This window comes from Marmota flaviventris, chromosome 4, assembly GCF_047511675.1.
Source record: "Marmota flaviventris isolate mMarFla1 chromosome 4, mMarFla1.hap1, whole genome shotgun sequence".
NCBI classification, from domain to species: Eukaryota; Metazoa; Chordata; class Mammalia; order Rodentia; family Sciuridae; genus Marmota; species Marmota flaviventris.
In genome coordinates this window covers 153,804,544-153,830,541 of record NC_092501.1, presented here as the reverse complement: position 1 = coordinate 153,830,541, position 25,998 = coordinate 153,804,544, and the positions used below count along the sequence as shown (strand labels likewise).

Below are 25,998 nucleotides of genomic sequence, written 5' to 3'. Positions count from 1 at the left end.
GTGTGTGTGTGTGTGTGTGTGTGTCCGTGTGTCACAGTGCAGAGCGAACGGTAGGGAGAAGGAAAGCTTGCAGCCTTTCTATTCTGGGCGAGACACGAGACTGTAACACCCAAATGTGAAGATGGAGACACAACCCCTCATTAGTCCCTGCAGCAATGTCCCTTCCCTTCCTACTTTAGGAACACATGATTGGAAAGGGGAGACACAAATATTTGATTGGCATTTTTCTACCAACTGACAAGTGCTATCTTCTTGGCCCCTTTTAACTCACTCTTATATATGGCTCATAAAGTGCAGTTGCCCAAGAAGTCATTGATCTCAGCTTGTTGCTGAATCAGTGATGTGGAAGGGACTTACCCAAAAGCAGCCCGGCTCTGGGTCACTGCTAGCTTGGCGCTATCACAGTTGTGCCACCTATGTGGGTCAGGGACAAATATTTCAGGGCAATAACATCTGGCTTCTTGCATGATTGACAGGAGGCTTTAGGAGACCTGAGCCTTATCCCATATGAAGTGCAGGATGGAATAAGTAAAGTGTTTGCACTTTGCGGTCAGCTATGTCTACCTTACAATCCATGGGGAAGCCACCTATGGTCTCTAGGCTTCACTTTTCTCATCTGGGAAACTGGAACCAAGACTATCTACCTTGTTAATGCAGAGTATCCTTAAAGTATAGAAAGGGTCTCCCTTGGTTCATAGCACAAGGGAGCCTGTCCTCAGCTAAGTCAAGGGCAGTGAGAGAAGCATGGGAGCCACTTCTCCAGATCTGTATTGGATGGGGACGTGGGGCTGTCCTCTGTGCAGCAGCTCTCCATGAATGCTGGTGGGTTGATGGACTCTCCACCCCAGAGAGCATTCTGCGGGGTGGCCCATGGAAAGCAGGTTTAAACATCAAACACGTTGGATGTTGATGAAACAGGCTTCTCCATCTGACTTAGGAGGTTTACTCGTCTTTCGACTCCTTGGAAGGACTGATCACATCAATGTGTGTGAAACTTTCTACCCGCTCTGAGCCTCCAGTTGGAGGAGAGACACACTTTTCTCTTCCTTCCTTCCTACTTCCCCCATTGGTCAGTGCACTTTTGGTTACTGTACTTGTGACTGGGAAAAGGTGAAAATAAGCTCTTGGCAATACAGTGGGTTTTGGTTAAGTTTATACCCTCCGACCTGATTTGCTGGGTGTATCGCAATCTAAGAACAGGTGCACACAACATGGGAAGGAACTTTAGGCTACAAAGATTGGGAATGTTGGAATGTAGTGTCTGTATCTACGTCTGGAATGACCATCTGGTGAATGATGTTCGTGTCTCCTGGCCCAAATCAGAGTTATTATTCATGTAGTGACCTCAAATATATTTTGTATACATACCAGCTAAGCTCCTATTCTTTAGGCCAAGTTCTTTTTAAATCTCTTTTCTTCTAGAACAGTAGAATTTCAAACCTGGTAGTACCTTGGCAAAGAAGAGGATTGTCCCCAAAGAGATTAAACTCTGAAATATTCTTTTAAAAACTAAGATTCTGTAGCTGGTTTGGAAATGTTAAACATGTTATTTCTCCTGATTTTTTTTTCTCCCTTAATTGATCATTCATTCCTCACATTGAAGACTACAATTGGTACAGTGTGATGTCCTCAGTAAATAAGCAGTTCCCCTAAAACCCCACCAATGTTCATTTCTCAGCCACAGCCACCCCTGTCCTGTGTCCACTCCCTGTCTCCTAAGGATGAGGAGGAAGCATGGCATAGAGCCGGGATGCCAGGCTTGGTGGGATGCGAGTCTCTAGAGATGGTCAGTGATTTTGTTGAAAAACAACTGCAGCAACAAAACACGTTACTTAGGATGGAAGCTGCATTCAAACAGAGTTCAAAGACGAGAACCGGCAGTCAGGTGAGGGTCGGCGTGCAACCTCATCTAAGGGCAGAAGCCTCCTTCCCTTTCTCTCTCTTTAAAAGACTAATACTTCCATGACAGAGACAGTATGAAACAGACCAGGTTCAGCAGAACATCCAAGCCATAACTTGGCTTTTCATGTGCATCTCTGAGGGTTCCAGCTCCCCAAAGGATCACCTACAAGGCTGCACAGATCACACAGACCCTTTCCTTCGGCCGCTGTTTCTCCTTGACCTTCAAATGTTTTCTATGTAGGATGCATCCCTACCCTACTTCAAGTCACTGGTTGAAAATGTCAAGAAAAAAAAAATGAACAAGGCAGATAACCTCCAGCTGGATAAAAATGAAGACCAAGAGGAAGCAGATGTCCCAATACAGCCACCCGGAGCCAGCGGTCCTCTGGATGGCCCAACGTCTCCAACAGATGGTCAGTGCACCTGCTCACGCCCCCCTCCCGAAAGAGGAGTGGGCAGGGGGTCACCATCTCACCACCTGGCTGTTGTAGTCCTCAGTGACAGTCCCCTCTGCGCCTCCGTCCTCTTTTGGCCACCGGTGGGCCCGGTGCTCGCGCTGCAGCCTCCGCTCCTCCCGCCGCTTTTGGCGGTCCCGCTGGTGCTCTAGCTGCTTGGTGTGGTGGTAGCGCTGCTGGAAGAGGTCTCTCGCGTACTCGTAGAGCTGCATGTCCAAGAAGTTGAGCTCCTCGATGCGCTGCCGGGCGCCCTCGTTGATCTCCACGTTGGAAGCCCGCGTGATGTTGAACTGCGTGAAGGGGGAGATGAACTTGAGGTTGAATGTCCTCTCAAAGAGAAACTGAGTCTTCCGCTGGAACTCGGTGAGCCCGAAGAAGGCCATGTTCTTCAGGTTGCTCTTGGCGCTCTGCAACAGGATGGCGTTCCTCTCGCTCTCGTTCATGGAAGTCAAGTTGTAGCAGCCCACCAGGCTGAGGTCGGCCAGCATGCGCACCTGGCGGTTGTTGGCCAGGTTGTAGCTGCAGTCCATAAACTCCCGCAGGCTGACCCCAGACCAGTCGTCCCCAGGGTAGCAGGTGGGCAGCTCGTCGGGGGTGGGGCTCCTTCCATCACACATATGGAGAGAGGTTTTCCACGTGGCCCCCCTCTGGACGTGTTTCCATTCGCTCAGGTAACGCGACACGGGATCCCGCAACATTGTGATGTAATAGAAATTCCTGGAAGAAATCAGAGGAAGAGTGTCAGTAGCTGACGACTCTAACACTGAAACTGTGAACCTCTGTGGTTTTACAGCCACAGGAGTCCAGGAGCTCTTCTGCCAAATGCTCAAAAGAGATTGTTGGCCTGGATTTGCACCCATCAGGAGGGTGGGTGCACATTTCCATAAAGACGCGCACTGCAGACCCGCTTTCAATACTAAGTGTAATGCGCTTTCTCCCCCCAGTAGAATGTGGAGAGGAGGGGGGTGCTTCCGCTCATTCGCTGATGCAGTACTAATGCCAGCGATGTCTTATACTTAGAGAAACACCATGATTTTAAAATGTATTTCTGTTTTCTACTTTATTTGATCCTTTTGTCAACCTTTTGGAGTAGCTGGGGGTACTGCTTGAGAGGGAAACATGCAAGGACGTGAACTGACTTGTCCAAGGCCATGGAAATAGAAAGCCAAGTCTCCTTCCTGTGTTCTGTGTACACAGCTATTCTGGATTAGGAGCAAGGTGGGGCTGGGGAGGGCATGGGCGACTCGCCCCAGCCCTGTCCCTAGGAGTGTTTGAGCAGAGCCTAGAGGTCTATCTGTCACAGAAGATGTAGAAAGGACCACATGGAGGAGCAGCCTGAACACCAGGCCTCCAAGCTCTCTTCATGCTCTTAAACCCCATTTTGGCCTTTGTGCTTCCACAGAAGCCAGTCTGATCCCGGTTCCTCCACTCTAGTCCATGGCCCATTGAGTTGGGTCCACTGCAGAAATATGGGGTCAATCGTGTTAACCCAGAGATCCCCCAGAGGACAAGGGTGGTCCCGGAATGCCCTATGAAGAGCACCAGGCCTGTCCTGACCCTGTGCTAAGTGCTGCAGAGAATCTAGGAACCAAGGCTGGTGCTGGATCTGACAAGGCTGGTGCTGGTCCCTGGCAAGTGGTCACAGGGGGTGCACAATGTCCTGAGCAGAAAGCATTACTGTGCAGCCGCGGCCTCAGCCTGGTGCCAGAGGGCCAGACCAAGCCAGGCCATTGGTGCTTGACTCATCCTAGCAAGTGTTCTTTGTAGAAACTTGACAGGAAACACACACACACACATTTTGACAGAGAATCTGCCAAAGAATGACTTTGGATTGACCTTGAATCCTGTACTATTTTGTCAAATATCTCTGTTATCAACCAGTTATGGGTATTATTTGCCCAAATCATTCCTATGTGCACTCATGGATAAAGGGTGGGTCTGACTACAGTTAAATCAAAGGCTATCTTACAGGTGCATGAGAAACTGAAGGAACAGTGGGAGGGCTAGGAAGTCACTCTGCCCCTCTGTTCTCACAGCTCATCTCCACACTGAATGCAGTTGGACCCAGGGGTCAGGACTGCTCTGCACCCTCTCCAGAAATCACCCCTGTCGGGGAAGAGTTATCATCGTGGCTTTCAGTGGGATGGTGAAGGGGGAGGAGGAAAAGGAAAACCAGGCCACATTTTCAGGGCACATGTAGCTCATTGGAGAACCTAAAACCAGTGGAAAAGGACAATTTCTTAATTCCAAAGAAGAGAACCTAGAGGTGCTTAATAAGCACATGAAGAAAGAACACGGTGTTGAAGATTACATTTAATTTAAAGGAGATCTTTTGCTCAAGTTGTCTAACAGATCACTCCTGGACCCCTTACAAAAACTGCTTTGAAACAGGTGGGGGCAAACATTTTCTAATCGCAATGATGAACTTTTTTTTTAGATTAAACTCACTGACATGCTTCAATGCCAAATGCTTTCCCCATAGATGAGCACCCAAGATCCATGCTGGGGGCAAACTTGCTGAATGCCAGGTACCGTTCCAAGACCACGGCAATGCTCTGGGGTGGGGCTTTGTTTTCACTTAGTATTGAATAAACTCAGAACTTGAAGAGATGAAATAAGCTTCCCAAGATGACACTGCTAGTTAGTTACAGAATCTGGACTTAATTAGGTCTGGTTCCCTTCAAAACAACTTTTTTTGTTTTTGTTTTTTTTGGTGTTGAGGGGGAATCACAACATCATGAAAAGGAAAACCTCTCATTTTATAGGAAATCTTCACCCTGGTGCTTATTCTATTAAACAGGATGGGGAAAAAAAATCCCAGCAAAAGTAATGAAAAAATAAGTTTAAGGGCAAAAATCTTTAAAATTCTGTTTTTTAAAGGAATTAATAAACTACATTATTGGAAGTTATGCATTTTTCTATATTCTGTTGTTGTGAATGGATAGCCTCATTCCAATAGGAAAGCCAGATAGTTCTGAAATGTGCTAAAGAAACCTCAATATCTTAAGTCACACTAGCGGCCCACTAACTGAGGAGGAGGAAGGCATTGAACCTGCCAAGTACTGTCCAGCCTTTGCCCTCGCTGTGGCCAATCACCATCCCACAGCACTCTGTTCTCTTTCTGGGTGAAGGAATGATGACTCCATCAGTGGAAGAAAATGTCCTAGCAGGTCAGTAGGGAGAGCAGGGAAAGCCTGACCCAGCCTCTGGGTTCCATGAGGGAATGGTGACGGTGAAGTTTGGCTCGGAGTGGATATGACAACTTCTGAACACTAGATGACATTCACCACAGACCCCGTTGTAGTCCTGTGTTGGGACACCTCCTATTTCAGTTCTACCATCAGAAACTGGTTTTCATTTCACACAACAATTTGCATAATAAATATAGAAGTATAGTCATGATGAGACCATAAGTCAGTTAAGGGTGCCAAACACCTCAGGGCAGAAGAACTTAAATTGGAAAGATTGCTGAATCAGGTCAAATTAGACTACAAATGAAAAATTTCCAGCTTTACTGTTAAAACACAAAACACCCCAAACGATGTAAACAGCACCAGTAAAAAATCCAGGGACAATCAAGGAATATGTCTCCATCTTATTTATGGTATCAAATTTAATATGATCCAGGTTTTTAAAGAACCATTAGAGTTGGAAGCTTTTGGAGATGTGAGTTACAAAGGGTGGTGGCGTGAAGATTTAACTGAATTCTGCTGGGATATGACGCAGCTCTGGTCTCACTGGGAAAGCTGGCCCTAGAGCTTCCAGAAGCTTTGTTGCATTAGAGATCCCACTGAAAGCCACGATAACTCTTCCCCGACAGAGGTGATTTCTGGAGAGTGTGCAGAGCAGTCTTCTCCAGCATGGAAGCTGTCCTGACCCCTGGGTCCAACTACATTCAGTGTGGAGATGAGCTGTGAGAACAGAGGGGACAGAGTGACTTCCTAGCCCTCCCGCTGTTCCTTCAGTTTCTCATGCACCTGTAAGATAGCCTTTGATTTAACTGTAGTCAGATGCACCCTTTATCGATGAGTGCACATAGGAATGATTTGGACAAATAATACCCTTAACTGGTTGATAACAGAGATATTTGACAAAATAGCGCATGATCTTAGAGCTGAATGAAGTTGGTTTAGGACTGAAATGGTCTTGGATTCAAGTTAAACTTTATCCATTTAATATTGCCTTCAATCATGCTTAATGAAATCACAGGGTGATGTTTATTAATAAAATAAATCCCCAATGTCTCTGAGCTTTACCGGCCCAAGAAATCAACTTGGAAGTAAAGCTAAATCTGTCACGGAGACATAGAAGTGTACTAGGGGAACATCTATACTAATAAGTATGGAGTTGTCCCATCTCAGGGCCCTGTATCGAGTGGCTAGGAGCGTTTGAGAATTGTTTAGTTAAACAGTTTTTTACTTGTATTTTGTTTTTCCATCCTGCAAAGTCATAAGGATGCAAAATGAGAAAAGTATAAAAATAAACCAAAAGGTTTGAAAGACATGGAAATAATGAAAAAGACAATTGAAAATTTGACTGAATTTACTCATCTCACTTTTTTCCTCTATTTTGATTTGCTTCTTTGCCTTCAGATAGAAAACAAAAACAATCAATGACATGACGGGCATCCTCTGACCTTCACTGGTGACAAGAAATGCTTCCCTTCCATGAATCCCCTCCTGCTGGAACTGGGATCTGATATGGCCCCACAGACCCATCTGTATAGGCTTGGCCTCAGCTGGAGCTACTGGAAGGTGGTAGGAGCTTCAAGAAATGAGGCCCAAGGGCAGGAAGACAGGTTACTGGGGACATGCTCTTTGAAGCTCTCCAGCTTGTACTTCCTGGCCACCACCAGGTAAGCAGCTTTGCTCCCCCGCACAGCACATTCCCCACCAGGGTGTGCCACCTTACCATGAGGGAGCCCAGAAGGAATTGGGCTAAGTGATCATGGACTTCAATCTCTGAAACTGTGAGCCTAAATAAACCTTCTTCCTTACAAGTTGATTATCTCAGGTATTTTGTCACAGGGACAGAAGTCCGCCGATTCACAAAACATCCCACTCCAGAACAACAGAAATTCTTTCTTCTGCTCCCACAATTGCCAATTCAGTTTCTTTTGGAAGTATTTAAAGGATTCTATACCATTGAATTCTGAAACTTGTGATTTAGGCCTCACTTGTTCAACAGTACAATGGAAGGGAAAAATCAGTTTTAAAATGATAAAACAAAGAACAGAGAGGAAGGAAAGCAATACCCAAGGGTATTGGTGGCCAAAACTAACTAACTAACTAAATAAATAAAATAACCTTCATTGACTCCTTTGTTTTTAACTCAATCTCCCAATCCGACATAGGGTATCACTTACTCATACATTTATCATTTTAGTTAGTCTAAACTCTGCCCAGCTATTATAAACATAAATAAGTAAAGTATCATTACTCCATTCGTTTGTAACTCTGCAAATATTTGAGTCCCCTCTATTTACAAACACTGGGGCTAGACATGGGAGACATGGAAATTAATAAGACTTTGTCCCCAAAAAGATCTTGGGCATACAATGATTTTGATAAGTGAGAGATATGCTAACTACCAAGTTATTGGGAAGTTCTGACAATCTCCTTGGACCAGAACAATCCCTGAGACATAACTTTGTTTGCCTTAGTGACAGTATTGTGTCCACAGAGCTTCCCTTTGCCATCTACTTCATTGAAAGCATGGGTGAATTCATTTAAGAAAGTACAAAATGATTGGAGCTCTTTGGAATCATCCATCTGTGGCCATAGGATAATGATGGCAAATTCTTGAATACTCAGATAGATTAGAGAGTGAGGTACTTTTATTACTTAGTAATTATTTTAATTGATCATTACTATGAAGGCCGTCATGGCTTAGTAAAGTTCAAAGAAATGGAGCACACACTTTTCCAGAGGTTGAAGTCCATGATCACTTAGCCCTAAACCTAGTGGTTTAGGACCACTTTTGGCACCCTGCTCTGCTGGAAGGTAAGCACATTGAAGAATTCTAAACACAACCAAGGGCGTAACTCACTTTGTAAAGTCCTTGTCTCCTGTTTTCCTGAGTACCCTGCTCATCTTTCCTGGACCAGCTCAGGATGCATCTCCACCACCTCTGACTTTCCAGCTACAGACTTCCTGCACCATTTATCACACTTAGTCACATCCAAGATTTTAGGTTCCTTTGTGATAATTCTACCTGGGCCCTCATGTCCCACAGCTCCTAGCACAAAGTCCTGCTCACCATTATGTTCAGTGAATCGCTGTGTTAAAAAGTGATAATTACATAAAATAAATGTACTTGAATACCTACAATTAATATGCCTTTCTTATATGCCCCTCCTTTCTCTCTTAAAAATAATCTGATTTTATTTTGTAATGTACAAAATATGAGCAAAGAGTAAAAAGAATCTTCTAATGTATCTGTCATTTGATTGTGATGGTCAATGATACACAGAGACAAAACTTAGGCCAAAATGTCGAACATTTCTCATACAACAGGTAATCAGTAACAATTTATTTATTTTTTAAATATCAAACTTACTGCTTTTCTTCCCAACTGCTTCAAGAATATATTTAACAGTTTATTGTATAATTTTCCCCCTTCTTTAATTAGACTGTGACTTAATCAACACATGCTTATTAAGGGTTTGCAATGTGTAAGGAGCTCCTGTAAGAAATGCGGAGAACATAAGAAAATAAATAAAACACCCTCAAGCATTGTTGGTGCAGGTGAGGTAGGGTAGAAAAAATATCAATTAGCAAGTTAACAGAGGTAAGAAGTGGACAGAGAATTTTTGAGAGAGCTCTCTCACTTAAGGATCAGCAGAGCAGCTGGACTGGGCCAGAAGGTTCATGCTGTGGGTTTCAATCGTTAGCTTAACACACGAATGAAAGGCAGGGGGCTTAAGGTAGCAGAGGAAGTTGAGACCAAATAGTCCTAGGCTCTGAATGCAATTGTGATCTGCTAATAGAGGAAAAGTGTTCATCTAGGGAGATTCAGTTAGCAATAGTTAAAGATAGACTGAAGTAATCAGAAAACAAGACATTCTGAAACTATGGTTAGAGACTAGCAGGGACAAGCCCAGAACTGTGGGTGTGGATGAGAAGGAAGGGGGGGGGGACAGATTCAAGCCGCATCTCACACCCATCTGCCATTGCTCCCTCCTCCCTCCTTATTGTTGGTCTGCTCTATACCTCTTCTCTCGTTCCCTTCCCTCATCTTTCTCCGTCAATATCACAAGAGAATAGAGAGGAGCTAGAGCAAGTATCTCCATCAGGATGGCGGAATAAGGAGTATAAGTCTCAGGAATCACTTTGCCTGTGGTGATTAAAAACACATTCCGTTTTATGAGGCTGTGACTTGCCAATCCAATGAGAACACAAGTGAAAGAATTTTCAAAATGCTAGGCTCTCGGAAGTTTAATGACTATGTTCCTTCCACCACCAGCCTAACCCTTATAAAATCAAGCAGCAAAATTAATATCTCTAGCACTCCACAGTTCTATATATTCATAAAACCCAATCAAGTGGGAACTCCTCCACCTGGCTGTCTCTGACATGCTCAGTGGAAACAATTTCTTCCCTGCTCCTCCAACAAAACCTGAGTCCCTGTGAATTACCTCTATTCTAGCCACCAGGGAATGCTCTCTCATTTGGACAAACTTCACACAATTGGAGAGGGGGAAGTCTACCTTGCTCACCTTTCTTCCCCCAGAACATACTGCACCTGACCTGACACATCATGGTGTCCCGTTGGTCATTGTTTGTGGGGTGAATCAATACATAAATGATATCAGCCACTGTTTCAGGGATTCTTGGATCTTGTGAAATGTATAGGATAGAGTAAATTTCTCAAAATTCCTCTTGCCTTTGAAAAGAGTTTTCTCTGGGTAACCAAGTTTTGTCAAAGCACAGTGACTCTGGAAAGGCACTGTGAGTGATGGTAAGTGGTGGACTTGGGGGTACCTGGAGAGCAGGAGGCTGCTGATGCTCACCTTAGGGCTCCAAGAGTGACAGTCCATTAACATTAGAGGTTGTGTGCATTTTGACAAGTGAAACAGCTCCCCACCTGCTGTCCTGTGGATGGAATCATTTTCCAAATGCTCAGGATAGAATTAATTTCTCGACTCCCTTTACTGCGGCATGCTCATTATGGGCTGCCCATTCTTCATTATCTGGGTGGCGCATTATCGGCCCTGCGCTGTATCTGATAGGGAAGCGCGTCACTGAGCGCCCAGCAATCAGGCTGCCCTGTGACACCGCGATGAAAGGCCTTTTGTTCAAGCCTTGAAAAGAAATTAGGGAACTTAAGAATGATATTCTAAGCAAACAGGAAATTGGAAACCTTGATTGTTAAGTATCATAACAAAGAACTTGAGGGGGGCCGACAATGACAATGGTGTGTGTCAGAGCCACTGGTTCCTAGGACGACCAGTTCTGCGGGGAGAAAATGGGACAAGTGCAGACAGAAGCCCAGCAGCACGGTGTGCAGCAGGCCGCCAAGCTGCCCTGGCCTCCCTCACGGTGACTTCCTTCCCAATAGGCCAGAACCACTTAGCCAAGGCATTTTTATTTTACTTGGTGCCCAGAGATCTCGACTCTTCTCAATTGGTAAGCAACAGGTGAGAGGAACGTCGGGGGACTTCCCTCCGAGGCCGGAGCCTCAGCATCTCCTTCCTTATTGCTGACTCCGGTGACTTTAAAACGTGAGTAGTTTGGATTTAGCTGATTTTGCCTTTTTTTTTTTTTAACTATTATCTCTCCACCACCCCAGTATGAAATGCAATATATTCTCATTGTTGAAAATGGGGGGCATGCAGGACAGTGAAAATGAAGAAAATTAAAATTACCTATAACCACTTCACTCTGATAACTCACAGTTGAACACACACACACACACACACACAGAGTCTATATGCATTTCTTTTTTAAATTTGAGATCACAATGTACAGTATATTTCTAACCTGTGCTTTCTACTTAAAAATACAGAGTGAATTTTTGTTTGTTTTTTACTATTTTTCCATAAGAGTACAATGTTCTTTCTTGAGAGTGTAATATTCTGGTGTGATTTATGGGACTAATCTTCAGTTTTGCACAATCAGGCACGTCCTATTGGGGAGGGTTATAGAAAAATTGTGAAGATCATCCTAAGCTGTAAATATTTGTACAAAGAATAAATTCCTAGAAGTGGAATTCCTCCCATTTCAAGAGAATTGCTTCCATTTCATTGTCAAAATGACTACATTTAGTTTCCACCCATGTATCTAACCTCAGACACAGTGGGAGCAGACAGGCCATTGCATGAGGCCTGGTATCTTTGGGTGCCATGGACATGGATACCTGAAGCCAAAGGAGAGTGGGGAAGACAGGCTCTGCCCACTCCTGGCTGGAGGAGGAAGGTACCCTTTTGGGAACAGGAGTCTGTGAGGGACATTTCAGGACAGTCAGGTTGACATGATGGTAGGGAAACCTTTTTCTAAAAAAAAGATTTGTTTGTTTTTCATGCAATGAACAGCTGGATATCCAATGAAAGACTAAATATTTGTGGATCCAACCCCACTCTTCAGAACGGCAGCTATATTAAAACTGACATCTGGAGCTGAAAGATGGAGGCCCTCACCTGATTACATTCAGTGCCAGTCCTCAAAGAAATGGCCTCTTGAGAGGCAGTTTGTCTGCAGTGTCTAGGTGTTGGCTAACATTAACTATGAGAAGCCACGGATGATGCTGACCGACCGAGCCAGAGCCAGAGACAGGAGGGTCCTGGATGATACAGGTTATTTCTCAATGATGATCAGTCAACACCTCACTTCCCTGGAGGAAGAAGTTGTATTTATCAATAAGGTAAAATTTTAAATCTTGTCACATCACTGCCTTATATTGACAGGGAACCTCTGAGCCTCAGACTTGCTAAAATGCCATGATTTCTGGGCGGTTGTCACATTTGCTTTCACTTTCCCCCAAGTGGCTGCCGCAAGAATAAATTTCAGGGAATGCATGTTCCAGGGGCTTGTTTTGCTATCTTGCTGAGTACAGCTCCTCCCTGCATAGATTCCACTGTGCCAGGGAGGGTCCTGCTCTCATGCATTATTCAGGGACCTCCGTGATTATTTGGTTCAGAGGAGCCCTGCTTCGTGCTGCGTCACTGGGGTTTGGGCACCAGGACATCTCAAGGCGCTCTGCAAAGCAGTGGTTTATGCATGTGTGTATCCACCTGGAGCCTGGAGCCGCCCCGGAGTGAGATAAGGGCCCATTCAGTCTCACTCACAGCTCTAATCCCAGTCCAGCAAAGCAGAACAGCAGATAGTACACTCTGATTGTGTTATCAGGCCCTTCTGTTCACCACGCTCTCTTCTTAGCTAATTTCTCAGGCGCTGCTTCTAGGGAATGTGAGAATTACACACAGTCACACAGTAGAAACGATGAGGTGTTCCTGTGGCAATTGTTTAGCACTGGCCAATTTGGAAAGAAAAAGCAGTAAATCAGGATATTTAAGAGCAAAACAATGTTTAGAGCTACACTGGACAGCTTTGATGAAATTTCCCAAAACATCACAAGAATTTAAAAAACAAAATCATCTCTGTCTAGATTTTGCCATCTTCTTACATTAAGGATTCTTCTGTTTTAGGATTTTGCTATCCGAACTATGCAATCATTTTAGCATATTAAACAAAATTCCTGAGAAATTCCAACCTGATTCCACCCCTTGGGATCCTACAAAGATGAGAATCCCAGAGGCCATCTAGATGATGACTAGGGAGAAAGCTAATTGAAAATAGGGAAAATTCCATGTGAAATGAAAATTGACATCAATAGTAATGGTAATGGTCAACGTTTATTGAGTGCCTACTATGGTCAACATTTATTGAGTGCCTACTATGCCCAAGTTTAGTGCTAGGTGATATTGTCTCGCATTGACCAATTTAGTCATCAAAACAACCCTGTGAGCTTCCTAGGGTTTAGATGACTGTGATTTCACAAGCAAGAGTGTTTGTGACATCTTGTCAAAGTCAGGCTGTCTTGGAGATGCAGATTCTGATTTAATGGCCCCGCCTTTTTTCAACTTAAGCTCCAGAGACCAAATGAGCATCTCAGGGAGAAGAACTTGTGTTTACCTGTGAGTAGGCAGCTGCAGATGACAGAGGGACAGCACACTGCACACACAGAGTGGACGGGAAGCAGGAGGCATAGAGGGCTTCCATCTTACCTCAGCATGAGAGCACATGGCTCCAGAGGGTCCTCAACATATTTATGGCTTAGAAGAAGCCATAGAAGCAATTTCCCTCAACTCGGCACACTCACAAAACATGAAACAAATTTACACAGGAGGAAAGGGTATTGGAGACAAGGGGGAATTGCAGTTGGATTTGCTTTTAATGCTCCCAAGGAATCTAGAAGCAGAATGCTGTAGTAGTCTCAGAACAATAAAAGATGGTTGAAAATAGCTATGCAAGAGAATTCAGATAAAGCCAAAGCTCATGCAATGCTATAATTTTCTTTTTGGCTTTAAAGTCGGTCTTTTTAAATTTTTTTTTTTTTGGTACAAAATGCTATAAAGACTCAGAAAAGTGTTCAAAGAAGCTTGCTGGATCCAGAAGTTGTCTGTTCCAAATCTTTTATTCGGAGAGAGAAAATTCAAGGCAAGTTCAAGTTAAGCTACTCATTTGTACAGAGCATGAGTGCATAATTTCATGCCTATTGGAAACTTCACTTAAGATGCAGTGAAAAGAAAATAGACTTCAAGGCGGAAAGACCTGTGTTCCAATTTTAGGCCCACTTCCTTTCCAGTGTGAACTGGTTAGCTCATACCCCCTCTGGAAGCCTTAGTTTCATCTTATTTATTTGCCAGGGTATAAATGTTAACTTCATAGAGTTGTGGCAAAGATTGAATCAAATAAGGAATGTGAAGAGCCCAGTGGGAGCTGACACCTCAGCATAGGTGCACTGTATGCTCAATATCCCCCCATTCTCCTCCAACACTGGAGCCTCAAAATCTGCCCAAACCCAGTGAACTGGAGATATTAAACAGGCTGTGCTGGTGATAAAAAAAGCCTGTGGTGCTTGGCATTCGTATAATGATCTTACAGCTTTCAGAAATACTTCCCTCGTCCATTATCATTTTATCTCACTATGTGATCCTGTCAGGGGTAGCAATGGAAATCTTTTTCTTCTGGCTTTCCAGATGAGGAAACTGATGCTCAAAGGTATAAAAGGATTTCCCCAAGGGCAACAAGTAAGGAGACACGGAGCAGGACTTCTCTTTTCCTTCTTTGCCTCCTGTGATAGTTTAGTTTGTCTGTTTAAAGATCCTTGCTGAAGAAGCCAGATTCAGAAAGTCAAGGGTCATGTTTTCTCTTATATGTGGAAGCTACAGAGAAAAAAGGAATTAAAAAGGAACCTTATGAGGAAAATAGAAGGGAGATCAGTGGAGTAGAGGACAAAGAGGGTGTGCTGGGAGGGAAAGGGGGTACTAGGAAATGAAACTGAGCAAATTATGTTCTGTGTACATATAGATAGATCACATGAACTCCACTTTTATGTATAACTATACTGTACCAATAAAAAAATCAAGTAAAGTGCTTGTTGATTATGCAATTCATGCCAAGTACTCTATTAGGTTATTGAGATATAATATGCCCAAGACGGTTTGACGTTAAGGAGCTGACCCTGTCATCTGTGACTACCCCTCGTCATCTACTTTTGTTCTAATCTGGTTAAGAGTTTAAAGAAAAAACATGAAATTAGCAGTTTGTTCTTCGAGTTTGGAGGTTTCAATAATATATATGTGTATATAAAATTATATACAGATACAACCCTTGTAGTCTTTTATCCATAATATTTGGATTTTTTTTGTTTTTGTTGTTTTTGGCAGAGCTTGGGAATGAACGCAGGATCTCGTGCATGCTAGGCAAGTACTCTACCACTAAGCTACTTCCTCAGCCCCTTTCATGCATATTCTTAAAAGAATTTGCACGTTTCACAAACTCCATATCAAAAAAGACCAGGATGGATGGTGTCAGAGCTTGAACATGTCTGCAGTTCCTAAGGAAGGAAGCAGTTGCTGCTCAGCGTCTTGTGTTGGCTAGCATTATCTGGGCACCTCAGCTGCCACCATCACGCCCCCCACGCTGTGTAACCGCAGTCTGTGCTGATCACACCTGTGTGTGGATGACAACACAGGCCAGACGCCATCTTTAACGTCCCTGTGTTCTCTCTGGGGCCAAACGTCAGGTGTTTCTCTCTCATTTTCTCTTCTCTTTTTCTTCTTCATTTCTGATCTATGATATTTGTCTCTGTACTAGGAACCACAGGCAGGGCTAGTAATTCATTTGTGACTAGAGGCCAGTGTAACTCCACAAATGAATCTAGGGGAAACCAAATTACCCTGGAAGTAGTACGGAGTCCTAATCAGGTTCTCTCCAAAATCCATTTATTCACGAGAATTAGCATGAGGTGTTCCAGAAGCCCCGCTCACCACATGGACCCTCAATGGGAGCTTTCAGCTGCAGCAGGCTCAAAAGCCCTGTTGTAATTCTGTCTAATTAATAAAGCAATGGCAGAAATCTAAACAAAAAAAAATGCATGATCATTGAAATCTCCCAGCAAAAAAATCAATCGGCTCTGTCTCAGAGTCGCCTTGAGTGCTTCTTTCATCAATTCAAGTGTGGAGCACAGTGACCTTAAGTTGCAAATATTTTTCTTCAGGCATGATTGAAGCATCAGAGAGGTAATAGGTTTCAACATTTGTTTCTTAAAGATTTTAAAACACTCAACTGAGGACACTTACTTTCCCACTGTCCTCTGCTATATGTAAATCTGAGAAAATAATCTGTCAGACTTTTAAGATAAACGTAGCTTGGGGCTTCAAGAAGTGACTTTTACATTTGTGCAATCAATACATGGATTAAAAATAAAGGAGGAATCCCTTAGGAGGCAAAAATAATGTGACTGCAGTTCTCTTGCTTTGTGAATTTCCCTAAAAATGATCCTTTGCATTGATGATTTCTCTAGGTGATAATCAGAAGGGAAAAAAAAGTCACTGGTCCTTTTAAAATTGACACCTGCTACTATCTCTGCATCCTTCATTGAAATGAGGTGTATTATGTTAATGCTTATCTAAACGAAAAACAATTTAAAGGCATAAAGCAAGCAAAAGAATGTAATGAAAAGGGGGGGGGGGTGGTGGTGGTGGATATCAATAAAAAGACAACAAAACGCTTAAAAGCTTTTCACTGGTTTTCCGTTTAGGCAGCTGTAGCCACAAGGGGGCTCTCGAATCTTCCCAAACACAGTTAAGTGCTGAGAGCTATTTTTCTAGTAATTAATTTCCACAAATCGATATTACCCATTAATGTACATTCCAGAGACACGCTACAGACTTCTGACACTTTACACCCAAGTTAAAGAGAGAGTTTCGTATAAAAATTCAAGGGGCTCACAGTGATTGTAAGTCAAAACCAAAATCAGTTGCACCTGTGATTTTCTGTGTCTGCTCTAGCATAAAAATCCCAACGCTGCAGATTTCATCAAAGGTTAAAACTGAATTCGAAGCTCTGTGTATATAATGAAGCACGTTGACCTCCAATGACCTTAAAGGCTTTCCTCCTTCTCTGCCACATCATGGACCCCCACACAGCCATAGAGGGTTACATAGCAGTTAAAAGGCAATGACCCTTTCCTAGGGGGGTGGGAATTTGGAGAGCCATTAGTTCTGGAGGCATTGGACTCCCGCTGAAAGCCTGATGGGGCTGGTGGCGTTACAGTTTGCACCACAAAAGATACTTCAGTGCAAGAGGCTGTTTTAATTTTCTGTTCAAGCCACAAGATTAGGGGCAGAGTCTAGTGCTACACTCGGGCAGAATTGGAGCAAATCAGGAAAGACTGGAAATGCAGGCCCAGTACAAGAGAGAGCACCACTTATGACCCCTGCACAGGGAAAATCTAGGAACAGAAGTGTTCCAAACACATCCTACTAGAGTGGTTAAAATACCAAGTGCAGAAAGATCCTCTGAGCTTTGACTGGAATTTTTTTTTTTTTTTTTGGTGACTTCCATTTGGGTGAAATAGTCCCAAAGAAGAGTCAGCATGGGTAATAGTTCTGCTGCTATGACGTGGGAGTGCTTCTGGGGCATTGGGTACATGAACCTTCTCCTTCTATATGGCTTGCTCTCTTGGAACCGGGACCCACCCAGAGGGTGAAGACGTGAAGGGACAGCGAGTGGGAGCAGCTCAGTTGTCCTTCATGGTCAGGGTCTCCACATGTCATGACCTGATGTGCATTTGTTTCTTGAAATTGAGAATCATCACTGTAGAGCAATCCCTGGTTCAGGAAGGCAGTGTTCCTTCTCAGACTCAGGCCCCCATTGTTTGGCAGGTACCCCCAGAATAAATTAAACTAAGCCTTGATGTAAACTGCACAGATTTTCAGCTAATACTTTTTGGAGTTAGTGGCTCCTCGAGTTGAATTCATGGTTGCAATAGCAGTAGCCTCTCGGTTTACCTATCACTTGTCTTCTGAATTTCAGAAGGTGCCTCCTAGGCTTAGGAGAACCTGCCTGTCATAGTTCTTCCAGGTCTTCCCATATGTCCTTCAAAGCCTTCCTCTTCATCACTCTGAAGGTCACTTTTGTGCTTTCTCATAGCTACGCCAGAATCTGTCATTCACGCACTGATTTTGACTTTCTAAAAGGGTTGCTTGTTAGATCACTCCAGCCACAACCTGGAGATTAAGTCTAGGGCCAGTGTACAGATGAGGACCCTCAATTCTCCTGCCTCAGAGCTCTGCCCCTCCAGAAGGACAGCTGGGACTTGAGAGGGGCCAGCATCCAGCAGGCAGAATCACTCATCACATTTTGCTTTTGGACAAAGCACGTGTAGTCAAATTTCTTTGTTTGAAATGCATTTTGGCCTTAAAAATAACTTAACTATCCTTGATCTCCCATTGAGAGGTGTCATGGGTTGAGTGGTATTCCCCCAGAGTAACTGTGAGTATTTGTAAATTCAACCTTGGTTGGAAGTAACATTTTTTGTGGATAAATCAAGTTAAAATGAGGTCATTAGAGCAAGCCTTAATCTAGTATGACTGGTGTCCTTACAAAGAGAGAAAATTTGGACACAGGCACATAAACACGGAGAGCTATAAGACAAGGTGTGCCTGAGGCTTCCAGAAACTGGGAGGGAGGCAAGGAACAGATTCTCTCTCATGGTCCTCAGAGGGACCAGCCTACTCAGGCTTTGAGTTTGCTCTTCTAGAGTCCAGACTGCGAGAGAATGGGTTTCTATTGTGTAAGTCACCCGGTTTGTGGTCCTTTTTTTGCAGCAGCCTTAGAAAACTATGGCAAGAGAGCTTTTTGTTGGAGAAAAACATAATGGCAGAGAAAATCAGAACTAATTATCCACCTTGAACAGCCTTATCTTTATCTACAAATATGAAGAGATCCATAAAGAGTTACTAAACATTTGGGGGGGAAATTAATAAACAGAATAACTGTATGGAAAAGTAGGTAATTTAAGGAATCAAAGAGAACATTTAAAATATGACTATCAGGAGACATTAATGTATCTATTAAACAAAAATAGGATACTAAGGAAAAGGACAAGAAGGAGTTCTTAGAAATTAATTTACATTCATACGTGCATATATGTAATAAGCCTGAAAAAAAGTCAGTAGATGAGATAAAGGATGGGGTCCAGGCAACCTTACAGATATGAAGAAAGGGTAAGGAGATGGAGAATATTGAGAAATTAATTTAAGGGATGGAGAGATGGATTCTATAGATTTTACTACTCATCTAGAAAAAAAAAAATCCAGATAGAAAATAAAGAGAAAAAATAAACTAAAAAGGAAGAAATAATAAATGTAAAAATAACTACCAAGTAAGCCTGAAAAAACTCTGTGCATTCAAATTGAAAAGGTTTTGGAATTCAAGGAATGTGAATGAAATTTTAGAACCCCAAATGAGAAGATCCAAAATCTTCTAGAGGGAGGGACCTAATGCTAATTCACATTAAGGGGTGGGGGTGGGGGTGGGGGGCGGGGGCACTGAGGAAGAATAATGTTACCTTAGATTAGGTGGAGGGAAGTGATGGGAGGGGAAGGGAGGGGATGTGGGGATAGGAAAGATAGTAGAATGAAACAGACATTATTACTTTAAGTATATATGTGACTGCATGACCAATATGATTCTGCAACATGTACACACAGAAAAAAGAGAAATTATATCCATCTATGTATGATATATCAAATTGCATAAATGCATTCTACTGTCAGGTATAACTAATTAAAACAAATTTAAAGAAATTTAAAAAGCCCAAATGGCCAACTATTTTCTCATCAGAACTCTAAAGTACAGAAACAATCTATCAGTGGCTTCCAACTTTCCAGGGAAAATAATTTTAAATATTGAATTTTATGCTTAGGCAAATTATTGATCAAGAGTACGGGTAAAATAAAAACAATGATGTGCTCAAATATTTCACTTCCTCTACACTTTCTGTGGTAAAAGGTGATTTATTGAAAAAATATCTTAACATAAATTTAAAAAGATATATGGAAATGGTGGGATCTAAGACCCTGGAATTGACCTAGTCGGCAAGGAAAAGATTTTTAAAAATGGCAACTCAGATATCTTTAAGAAAAATACACATGGGAGAAAATTATTTTCCTTTCAACAAACACCAAAATTCACAGGTTGAATATTTTCAACCCGATGTGATTCTGCAATCTGTATTTGGGGTAAAATTGGGAGTTCATAACCAACTTGAATCTAATGTATGAAATATGATATGTCAAGAGCTTTATAATGTTTTGAACAACCAATAAAAAAATAAATTTAAAAAAAAACAATAACAAAAGAGGCAGAGAATCTTTCTCTACATAAGGTAAAAACAAAGACAATTAGCAACTCTAAGGAAAATAAAAAGCTGAAAGAGAAAGTTACAACTAGATGTGAAGCAACCAATAATTAAACATGGTATTCTTTTAAATTTTACGGACTAGATGGGGTACAGGAAAGCAGAGTCCATTGACCTTGCAAGAGTTAAAGGAATCCTTGTACATCCCCCCCCCCTTTTTTTTAGATACCGGGGAATGAATTCAGGAACACTAGACCACTGACCCTGTTTTTATTTAAAAACAGGGTCTCACTGAGTTGCTTAGCGCCTTGCTTTTGTGGAAGCTGGCTTTGAACTCAGGATCCTCCTTCCTCAGCCTCCCGAGCTGCACTACCACACCCAATTTTTACATTCCCTTCTAATCACACTGCTTGTGAATAGTGACATGATCACATTATACGTGTTATTTACTGGATTTTTATTGTTTAATTTTTAGAATCCTCCTAGAGAACAAAATCAGAAATCGTTCTACAATTTTTATGCCTGATCTATGTTGAAGTCCAGATGTACATGTCAGAAAGCCTTAGATTGAAGGTAAGGCCAACACACGTGGAGCTAGAGTGAGCGGAGGGAGAAGCTAGATGCATTTGAACTAACTCCCTTGTTTTTTGCAGTGGAGGATCAAGAGATCTCTGGGTGGTAGGGAAAGAAATGACAAATACTTCTTGGGCCTGCACAGCAGAGGCAGGAGAAGCAGCAGCAGATCAGGAAAGGGCTGTGGCCCAGGGGCCTCGCTCCTTATTGTGCTGTGAGGACACAAGTGCCGGTGCAGGGGTGGATGTAGCCTTCTTGGGAAGGGGAGTGGCATGTCGATGGCTTTTAGCACCCTTCCATTCAGTTTCCATTGCATTTTGTGGCATGGATTCTCTTAAAGTTGGATATAGAGTTCATACCGAACTCTTTTTCTGTGCTTTTAACATTTGCCTTCCTATTTTTGCTTTTATTCCTTTTTGTCAGATCCTAAGATAGCTGTGGGGTTGGTAAACCTGCACTTATGCTACCATCTTTCTGGAAGTAAATTGTAAAATTGATCTTGATACCCAACTGTCTCAGAAGCAAGGGCTTTAAATATAGTTCCTCTGCCAGACCAGAAATAAAATTAGAGAGGAGGCAGAGCTGATCTCCTTGGTAGTGGGTTCAGAGCAGAGCAGCAGAAGGAGGCAGGACCTGTGACCACCCAGTCCCCAGGAACTGTAATGACAGGAACCTAATAACCCCAACCAGGTTCCCTTGAATTTAAACCCGCAAGAATCGCCAGAGACAGGGATCTTTTTAGCAACTCCTACGTTAGATATCAAAGATGAGTCCCCGCTGTCTGAGACAAAGGTAACTCCTTACATCCAGAAGAGGAAAAGATACCATAACTGACAGTTTTATAATGAGCAGAGCTTCACCTAACGATGTCCCAGAGTTTGAAGAATAAAAGGTAACTGTTAGCCAGCTAATGATTGTTAACAGGCAAGCTGCCTTTCCACGCAGACCTGCGTCTTCAGGTGCCATTGAGGAGGAGAACCATGTTGAAAGGTTACCAGAGCCAAGTTCAGAATTCTTTTTAGGAGAAGGTTTCTGCTCAGTAACACATCTACCTTGGTGTGTGTTTTTACACAGAAGCTCTAGCTTAGCACAGAGGGGCTGGGGCCAGATTAAAACGAGGAATCAACTACTTCCTACAGAAGTGAACTTGAATTTGGAGGAAAGGGAAGTACAAAGGAAAGACAACGTTCAAGAAAGAAACAGAGAATGGCAGGCCACACTTAAGAGGGAAGGCATCTGAGGATATATTGGCCGGCAAGAAGATTCTAATGCCAGAAGACTGAGAGATCTGAAGAATAAGGATGACTCATATTAACTTTTCAACTAACTTCTGTGTGATTCTGTCATGTGAGCCCCCTCAGCCACCCCTCACCATCAGTGAAGTCTGCTAGACAAATGTCCTGTCGGGTAGCTATGAAGCCGTGCCAGGGTAAGGATGCCTCTGAACTTGTATCTGAGTCAAGGTGACTGGGAAAAGCTGTGTGCCTCATCCCAGCTAACCCCAGACCCTAACCAGTTATACCACCCAGCCCATCTGGAAGACCCCAGACTCATGCCCCAAACACTCTCCCTTTACCTAAGTCTGTTCTGGGCACATACTTTCCAAGCTAATAGAAATGGGTTGCTAGCCTAGCTGTGACATGGGCTTAAGAGCCAGGTTATTGCTGGTTTTTTTCATGTTTCTACCTTTGATTTCAAGCCTTGATATTCTTCCCGTGTTAAAAAAGAACTTCTTTTAGTACCAAAAGACTAAGTTACAATGGGAGGTACAAACAGTTATTTATTATACATGCCTCACTTTCTAATTTGTTTTTAATGAAGCTTTCTGTTCATGTTTTTTATTCATTAATTCATCCAAAAAATTCTTAAACGCCTACCATGTTGCAGCCACTGTAGGTTCTACTCTATGAAATAATTCCACCTTTTTTGTACTTGGTAATAAATACATTTGCTTCCCAATATAGCAAAACTTGAGTAATATTAAGCTCTTCTTTGATATTCTTTTCACCGATAACTACATTTTTTTCTGTTTACATAGAACTCAAGGCATTCATTGAACATTTTCCAAAGATTTTTTTTTTTTTAACACTCTAGCCAAGTGGATGAAAAAGAATTGTTATTCTGATTCAAAGATGACTGAGGTACAGGGCCCAAATCCTATCAGGAGTCAAAAAGCCCTTTAAAAATAGGACCATTTCTTCCTGGTCCTCCCTGCCTGATGGTGCCTTATCGCTTCCTGGCTAACGCTGAATGGATATTTCCTTTGCAGCCCTGAGGTAAGTAACAAGAATGGCTTTTCATTTCTGCTGTTGCTTTTACACCAGGAAAAATGTTCATTTTACTTCATTAACAAGAAAAGACTCACACCGTCTAGGGGCCTGGTGCTGCTGCCTGCAGAACATTGTTTCCTTGTCTCTCGTCCTGAACAGACCAATGGGGTCGGGAGGTCTCTAGAGAGCTTGCTGTGGGATGACCTTCATTATTAGTGTTAGTGTATTGTTTGCAGCTCATCAGCCTATAATTAAGACCACAGGAAAACTTAAACTATAATTTCTTATTTTTTATTAACACAGGAAGAATTGCTAAGCCTTTGGCTACATCTGTTGGTGTTTGTTGGTTTGTCGTGTTGTGGACAGTGTCCCCTCAGGTAAAGCCATGCAGGTCCCCCTGACCCTTAACACACACCCAAGCTCTAGGTCAGCAGCAGAGGCCCCACACTGGGCGATTCCTTCTTCCCCTCTATGGTCAACTTAACTAGAAATTCATTTGAAACATGGTTTTGAGACTTGCCCATCAGCCAGGAGCCCGGCTTCGACACCACCAACTTGGACGAAAGATTTAACCTTCCTGGAGCTTTACCACCCTTGCCTCTAATTAGAGATCAAAACAGCACCATCCTCCAAGGGTTTCCTGTGAGGATTCCATGAGTCAGGACATGGAAGGGTCAGCACAGAGATCCTGCTGTGAGCCCTTCTATTATTAATTATTAATAGAGCCTTAATAAAGGTCTATTCATTCTCCTCAGTCAGAGTTCTGTGGCCCTAATAACACATGGAAAAGGCCCCCAAATGCCTGTATGGAGCGCCTCCACCTGGTGAGGGGAGGAAATGGGCCTGCTTCCTCCTTCGCTCCTCCTTCCCTTTGCCTCCCTCCCTGACTGAAGGGCGGAGAAGGGATTTCTAATCATGTTGGTTAAATCCCAGAACAAAATGGAGCCGCGTCAGCCTGATAGGAGGGCTACTGGACCTTTAAACAAGCCACCGTTGTGGGACCACCCTGTTTCTTCTGTCATACTGCAGAGCCAGGATGCCTTGCTGTAGCCCCCAGGTATGAACCACATTTTCCAAATCAGCTCTTACCTGGTTCCAATCTTGGAGGGTTTTGGATGCTGACTTTGAGTCTATTTGGCACTTTTACCCTTGGCCAATGTTTTGTCTGCTTTTTCACTACTGTGACTAAAAGACCTGGCAAGGACAGTTATAGAGGAGGAACAGTTTATTTGGGGGCTCGCGGTTTCAGAGGTCTCCGTCCATAGACATCTGGCTTCCTTCCTCAGGGCTGGAGGTAGGGAAGAAGGACATGGTGGAAGAGTGTGGTGGAGGGAAGTGGCTCAATGATGATCAGGAAGCAGAGGCAGACTTCACTCGCCAGATACAAAACATACACGCCAAAGGCATGTCCCCTAGTGACCACCTCTTCCAACTACACCCTACCGGCCTTCAGTCACCACTCAGTTAATCCCATTAGGGGATTAATTCACTGATTGGGTTAAGACTCTCACAACTCAATTATTTCTCCTCTGAACTTTCTTGCATTGTCACACTTGTGTGCGCTTTTGGGAGATGCCTGTGTTAGGTGCAGGACAGGCTGAATAAGCTGTCTGCAGGGCCTGCCAAACAAAGTTAGCTGCAGGATGACCTGGCCACTCAAACCCTCTGTCTGCTTCTTTATCAATTGTTTGCTTCAAGCCCAAATGCCCAAGCCCCCGCTCAAGGCTGAGCGCTTCGCCCCCCTGCTCCAGGCTGAACACTCAACCTGGCACTCAAGGCCGAACACTTAACCCCCTTGTGTGCCAACAAGGCAGCTTGCAGACCCAGAGACCCCATTAGATTTGGGCTATAAAAACTCCCTCCTGCCGGGCCTCTCTCTCTTCTCTCTTGCGCTCTCTGTCTCCTTTGCATGCGTCCTCTCTCCTCTCTCCTCTCTTCTCTCCCCCCCACCCCTCTCTCCTTCTCTTTCTCTCTCTTCTCCTCTGTTTCACTGCTGTAATAAAGATCTCTTGGTTGCTCCGAGTGTTGTGGTCACTTTCCTTTCAGCCTGTCATTCAAACCATAACAGCCAGGAACCCCAATGTGAGCATGCTAGTGTGCTGGTCCTAAGAGTATCAAAATCTACTCCAAATGCCCAGCCCCAGGCACTGTGTCAAAGTCTATGGATTCATAAGGGTGTATAAGCCCTGTAAGCCTGAGGGAGGAAGGTGTCAATATCTTCACCTTTCAAGGGACCAAACAGGTTATGGATCTTGTCACAGAGCTAATATATGGAAATCCAGCTCTCTCCTACTGCAAAGCCAGTGTCCATAAGTCTTATGCAGCACCATCTTAAATGTGGAGGAATTGTGGTAAGTGGCAGCAATCCCCCAACTAATAAAACACAAGCCCTGGCCCCATGGAGCTTGTGGTCAAGATGGGAAACAGCACCAGGTGTGGCCTGTAGATCACCTGAGCAACTTCGTAATGAGTAAGTTCCCAACCCTCTGCTGCACCAGACTTGCTGATTCATGGACCCACAGTTTCTGCGTTTTCAAATGTATCTCCAGATTGCTCTTAAAGAAATTAAAAGTTAAAAACTAGTAGTTTCAAATTTAAAAGTGGAAAACAAGACAGGATATGAAATGGCATATTTTTAGGAAATCCTTTAAAACATTCATCCATAAGAGTGTTCCTTTTGCCAAACTTATCTTTCTAAATTCTTTGCCTGACTCTTTTCTGGGGTTGCTTAAATTCACCAAACATAACTCTCAGTTAGGAGAGTCATGTTAGCATTGGATTACAATAAAGATTTTATTACTAGACTTCACTTTTTAAAAAAGAATACATTATTACAAGGCTAACAAGAACCGTAACTCAGGCATGACAAACGTGCACTCCCAGGTCCAAGAGCCTTTTCCTTGAGTCTAAAATATTAAGCAATAGCT

The 25,998-nt window shown here is 43.2% G+C and overlaps 1 protein-coding gene across 1 annotated transcript in view; it reads right to left on the bottom strand.

Moving 5' to 3' along the window:
• Window positions 1-2,365: 2,365 nt before the first annotated feature.
• The window catches only part of Hs6st3 (heparan sulfate 6-O-sulfotransferase 3), a 646,636-nt gene continuing 623,003 nt past the window's right edge, over window positions 2,366-25,998 (bottom strand). The window contains exon 2 of the mRNA XM_027938930.2: window positions 2,366-3,074. Coding sequence (XP_027794731.2) covers window positions 2,366-3,074 — 709 coding nt within the window. The remainder of the gene's footprint in view (window positions 3,075-25,998) is intronic.